The sequence below is a fragment of the Marmota marmota genome, unplaced genomic scaffold, assembly GCF_001458135.2.
Source record: "Marmota marmota marmota unplaced genomic scaffold, marMar, whole genome shotgun sequence".
NCBI classification, from domain to species: domain Eukaryota; kingdom Metazoa; phylum Chordata; class Mammalia; order Rodentia; family Sciuridae; genus Marmota; species Marmota marmota.
The window spans coordinates 26,116,761-26,122,605 of NW_025999869.1; the positions used below are offsets into that span (position 1 = coordinate 26,116,761).

Here is a 5,845-nt window from a genome sequence, read left to right on the forward strand (position 1 = left end):
AGCCATAAAGAATGAAATTATGGCATTTGCTGGTAAATGGATGGAACTGGAGAATATCACGCTAAGTGAATAAGCCAGTTCCCCAAAACCAAAGACAGGATGTTCTATCTGATATGATAACTCATATGATGCTAACTCACAATAAGGGAGGGGAAGATTAGTTGTTCATTGAACTAGACATAGGGGAAGAGAGGGAAATGGGAAATGGAAAGAATGATTCATACAGATATTTTCTATCCACATCTATGAATATATGATGAATGTAACTCAGCATCATGTACAACAACAATTATGGGAGTCTAACTAGAACAAGTCATACTTATTTGTATATATATAAAATTTCAAAATATACTCTACTATCATTCAAAAAAAGTTTTAAAAACAGAATGGGAGAAGATCTTTGCTAGATACTCTTCTGACAGATATTTATATCTAGAATATATAAAGAACTAAAAAATCTTTACACCAAAATAAATAAATAAATAAATAAATTACCCAATTGATAAATGGGCAAGAGAGCTAAACAGACAATTCTCAGAAGAAATGCAAATAGACAACAAATATATGAAAAAATGTTCAGCATCTTTAGCAATTAAGGAAATGCAAACTAAAGCCACACTGAAATTTTATTTCATCCCACTTACAATGGCAGTCATGTAGAATACAAATAATGAATACTGGAGAAGGTTTAGAGTAAAATTAACACTTTTAGACTGTTGGTGGGATTGCAAATTCGTTCAACCACTATGGAAGTCAGTATGAAGTTTCCTCAAAAGACCAAATGGAATTACTCTTACTAAAGGCTGTTGTGAGACAATACATGAAGATTGAGAAGGTTTTTTGAAAAAATGAGCCTGTTCCTCTTTGAAATAACATCTGAGATTTTTATTCAGTAAATCCAGTGATGACTTTGTACAAAACATTAAGTAAGATTGAGGCCTCTATGGGGAATACTACCAAAGTCTACAAAAAATAATCGAAATAATTTTACATCCTCTCTTTTATGAAAGAACAGAGTTATTACTATTATTTTTAAAATGAACAAATGATACAGGAATATGCCTGTAATTCCAGTGCCTCTTCTGCAGGAGAACTGCAGGTTCAAGGCTAGCCTCAGCAATTTGGTGAGGTCTGTTTCAAAATAAAAAAAATAAATAAAAAGGGCGGGGATGAGGCTCAGTGGTTAAGTGCCCTTGGTTCAATCCCTGGAACCAAACAATAATTTTTAAAGAAACTAAAAATGGTCTAGGGATATAGATCAGTGGTAAAGTGCCCCTGGATTTAACTATGAGTACTACAATCCATCAGTCAAATAAATGATCTTTTGACAGGTGTTTGAAAAAATAGACCACCAAGGAATATGGAAATGAATAACATGCAGGATGATTATACCACCTATGTATGTTTTTATCCTAAAAACTTATTCTTTACCTAAATAAGAAAGACCATCTTCGAGGCTTTGTTTTGTTTTCTCTGCAGTGCTGGAGCTCCAACCCAGGGTCTTGTGCATGTTAGGCAAGCACCCCACTGAGCTCCAACCCAGCCTCCATCATTTTCAATTGTAATAGGAGAAACCTGAGGCTCAGAAACACTAAGTTCTATGATCACAGTTAGAGGATGAAGACAGGACGGAACACAGTTGTCTCTGAAAGTAAAAATTGCCTCTGTGGAAAAGGAGTCTTTTCCATGTAGGAAGCATTATGGGAGAAGGAAGGAGGGTAGGACTCAAGTCACCCGAGTGCCTGAACACTTGCCCTGCCCCCTGGCTTCTCTATAGTTATGGGTTCCATCTGAGCCACAAGCACAAAGCAGAAAGGGATGAGACTATGGTCATTCAATTAATTTCATATTTTATTCTCATTCAATTGGATGGGGGAAAGGAAAGAATCACGAGTTACAGAGTTGGATTGTTCTGTTGCAGGGTGGGGTATCCTGGAAGGTTCATGTTCCAGGGTTCCCATCCGGGTGCCTGAGGATTTTCCATGAAGATCACAGGTGGAGGGACCCACAGCGGCTCCTCAAAGGAAACAGAAGCACCGCAGTCCTCGGGCTGGTGTTCAAGAGGTAGCAAGTCAGAAGCAACATCTGTACACAGAAGACCTGAGAGCGAGGGCACACAGAGAGCTCAGGACATGTCACCCACCTGAATCCTTGCCTACGACATTGCCTGGCCCTGGGTTTGTGTCCATTCTCAACAAGTCTATGAGCAAAGTCCCTCAGGTCACTCTTTTGGGATTTAACTAATAGAAGAAATAGGAGAAAGAGGGACAGTTGTACCAAAAGAGGCCTGTCCTATACCGTATATAGAAGGACCCTGTGGGCAGGATCCTGTCCTATCATTCCCTGCCCTGAGGATTAGGCCAGCTGATACAATTCACAAAAGGACCTTGAAGGTGAGTACAGAAAGAGACAAACCTGAGAGGTCATGGTCTTCCTGTCTGTACCCCAGGATTCTGTGCAGGGCTTGTCTATAAGGACAAGGCAGCGGTTCACTTCTTGGTCTCTTGTAGGCCTCACAGATAGTCCAGTACAGATCCTGCAAACTTGTCAGCATGTGGGAACATTTTTTCCAGCTCTTCTTTATGCCTCTCTGATTAAGACGCTGGGAAATTGCTTTTGATATTACATGATTATTCTTCACTCATGTTCAAGAAATTCCCATTCTCGCAGGAAACTCTGGATTTCTCGATTGTTCCACGGTTTAATTGAGTGCACTGCAAGGAATAGAAGAATGTGGGTGTACTTTGGCATCACTCACCTGCACTTATTAGGGGGTCTCAGAGGCCCTTTCTCTACAGTGGCAGGCCCAAACATGGCTTTATTTCAATTAGTAAAATATGATAAAAATCTATAATGATGAGAAGTCCTGGATGCAGCATCTGCTTTAGTCCCTATGTCCAAAATATATAGTCATTGGGACAAGTCGGGAAAACATGGGAAAGTATATATGATGTTCAAGTTTCATAAAATAAATTTCAGAGAATAGAATAGATAGGGCCTTGATGGTACAGGTTCCCCTGATGTGGGACTACTCTCTCCCACCCCACAAGTGGAACCTTTCACCACTTCCAGGTGTCCAGGGCTGTGGGCAAGGATAGAGATCCCAGAATGCTGAGGACAGCCCTGTTATCCCCAGAGCTACCCCTCCTAGGGGACTAGGCTGAGCACAGACTCAGAAAGATGAAGATGGGATAGAACATTTTTTCTACCCAAATATGACACAGAACGTTATACCTGAGAGCTTTCCTGATTTCTTGTTTTCTTTTCCCTTCTTCAGCACCTGGGTATTTCTGGAAATTTTATCCTATAGCACGATTTTCTAATTAAAAGAATGAAAAGATCAAAGTTTTATTTTTATAATAGGAATGTCTTAATGACTTACCTGAATCAGCCAATCAGAGCACTGGAAATAATAATCTGGAAACACATGTATATCTTAAAATAATGGAGGACCTCAGTTACAAACACAAATCCGCAGAACTCCCAGGCTGGCGAGCAAAGAGAAAAAACTCCAGTGTTGCTGGTGTTTGGAGATGAGAACATGGGAGAGTGAAGTGTTCTAGATATCACAGGGCAAGTACAGTACAAAGAAGCAGCATTGAGGTAAGGGTGGGGAGAAGGAAAGAGAAAGAGCTTTGTAGATATTCAGAAAAATCCCCTGGCCAAGTACAGGCCAATGCATGAATGAGGGGAACTGGCCCTGGGATTGTGTCCATTCTCAACAAGTCTATGAGCAAAGACTTTCTATGGTAAGAACCAGCAGAAAGGAATAGTCTGGAATATTCCTTGTGTCACTCAGGCCCTGGAAGAATATGTCACCAGCTGCCAGAGTGAAAGAAAAAAAAAAAAAACATAATCCAAAGGGCTTTGAAGATAGTGCAAAAGGGTATTGCCTAAGGGATTGGTTCAAATTATGCATACTAAAGTTTGTTCCGATGTCAATTAACAAAGATTCAGCACAATTTTCCAAAGCATCAATTCATTTCCAAGTAAAAACACATCACAAAATACTGTAAAATCCAACATTAGTTAAGTGAACACAAAATACTAAGCCCCCAATAATGTAAAATGCCCAATATGGACCTCCTAAGTAAAATTATTAGGCAAGCAACAAAAAAATATAATTCACTGTTGTAAAATCAATTAAGAGACCCAAGAAAAGACACAAATGATGGGATTTTAGAAAGACTTTAAAGTAGCTGTTATATATTTCCCATGGCCAAACATGTAGAGGAAGCAGAAGCAAAAGAGGTTACAAATAGGAAGACAAAGAACCTAAGTAGACCATTTGAGGATGAACTATCAAACAGACACACAATCCCATTAAAACCAGAAATTTGCCAGGAGAGGTGGTGGCGTGGGCCTGTAATCCCAGCTGCGTGGAAGGGTGAGGCAAGAAGATCACAAGTCTGAAGTCAGCCTTAGGAACTTCATGAGACCCTGTCTCAAAATAAAAAATAAAATCCCAGATACTCCTGGGGCGGAGGCAGGAGGATTTCAAGTTCAAGGCTGACCTGGGCAACTTCTCGAGACCCTGTATCAATATAAAAATAAAAAAGGACTGGGCAGGCAGCTTAGTGGCAGAGCACATAACTGGATTTAGTCTCCAGCACCACAATAAATAAAGTCAATAAGGTAAAAATCAAACCGAGAATTTGTGAAGGGATAAACTGTAAAGAAGTTGAGAGGCAGCATAGAACAGCTGTTAAGGTCATAAACTCAATAGGCAGCATGTAAGGTTTTCCCAGCTCTGAAAATTGCAGGCATGGGTCCTTCAGACAAGGTAGTTGGCCAGGTCTGTGCTTTAGTTTCCATTGCTGTAAAATGAGTATAGTAATAACACCTTCCATCAGGTTCACTAGGAGGATCCAGTGAGTTAATATTTGTAGAGAGGTGCACAGGGTACACATGTTAGTGGTTGGACAAGTTCTTGTGAGATAAAAAAACACAATCCAGCCGTCCTCCCATAAAACACAGGAACTAGGTTCCCTCCAACTTACCTCCATTTTTATTCCCGAGTTTCCTCCTGGGATTCTTTTCACTGTAGTCGCTGAGCCTGTTGAGAGGTCTGCAGAGAACATGCTCTTACTCTGCCCTAATGGAAACCAGGTGAGTCAGGAGGTGCTTGAGTGTAGTGTTCACTCCTCTCTGTTTCTGTACTCAGTACAGATCTGGCCACATTTATATGTCTTGGATGTGATTGAGCCAGACCCATCCTACAGAGTCTCTAAGGACTAATTAAAGGCAAACCAATCTTGTAATTTTATCACATCTGCAAAATCCCTTCACCTGAAGTAAAATTTGATGGAATAACTGTTTTTTTTCAATCCTTTGCTTTGCATTTTAAAAATATTTATTTATTTTTTTCGTTTTAGTTAACACACAATAACTGGACATATTTATGGGGTACACTGTCATATTTCAATATATGTATACAATATGTAATGGTGAAATCAAGGTAATTAGCATTCCATCTCCTTATAATTTCTTAATGTTTGGAGACTTTGAGCTCCTCTCTTCTAGTTCTATAGTTCTATAAAATATAGAACTATATTGAACTATAGTTTCTATTGCCACTACATTGGTATCTCTATCCAACTTTCCTCTATCTCACCTCTCACCACTCCCCTTCTTACCTTCCAATAATTACTATTCTACTCTTTTTTACTTTGAGATCAATTGTTTTAGCTCCCACATATGAGAGGGAAGATGTGGTACCTGTTTCTGGCTTATTTCACTGACCATAATCAGAGATCAACATGGTAGCAGTGATTCTGAGGATCTTTGAGCTCTATGTTCCAAAATGTAAAGGGAGGTTGATACATTTCTACAGATGAACCCTCCT

The 5,845-nt window shown here is 39.5% G+C and overlaps 1 protein-coding gene across 1 annotated transcript; it reads right to left on the reverse strand.

The window, feature by feature from the left end:
* Nucleotides 1-1,833: 1,833 nt before the first annotated feature.
* On the reverse strand, nt 1,834-2,751 carry Msantd5 (Myb/SANT DNA binding domain containing 5). Its single transcript, XM_015492590.2, is given in 3 exon segments — nt 1,834-2,100; nt 2,416-2,640; nt 2,643-2,751. Coding segments are annotated over 3 exon segments (540 nt in total). The 3' UTR covers nt 1,834-1,894.
* Nucleotides 2,752-5,845: the final 3,094 nt, after the last annotated feature.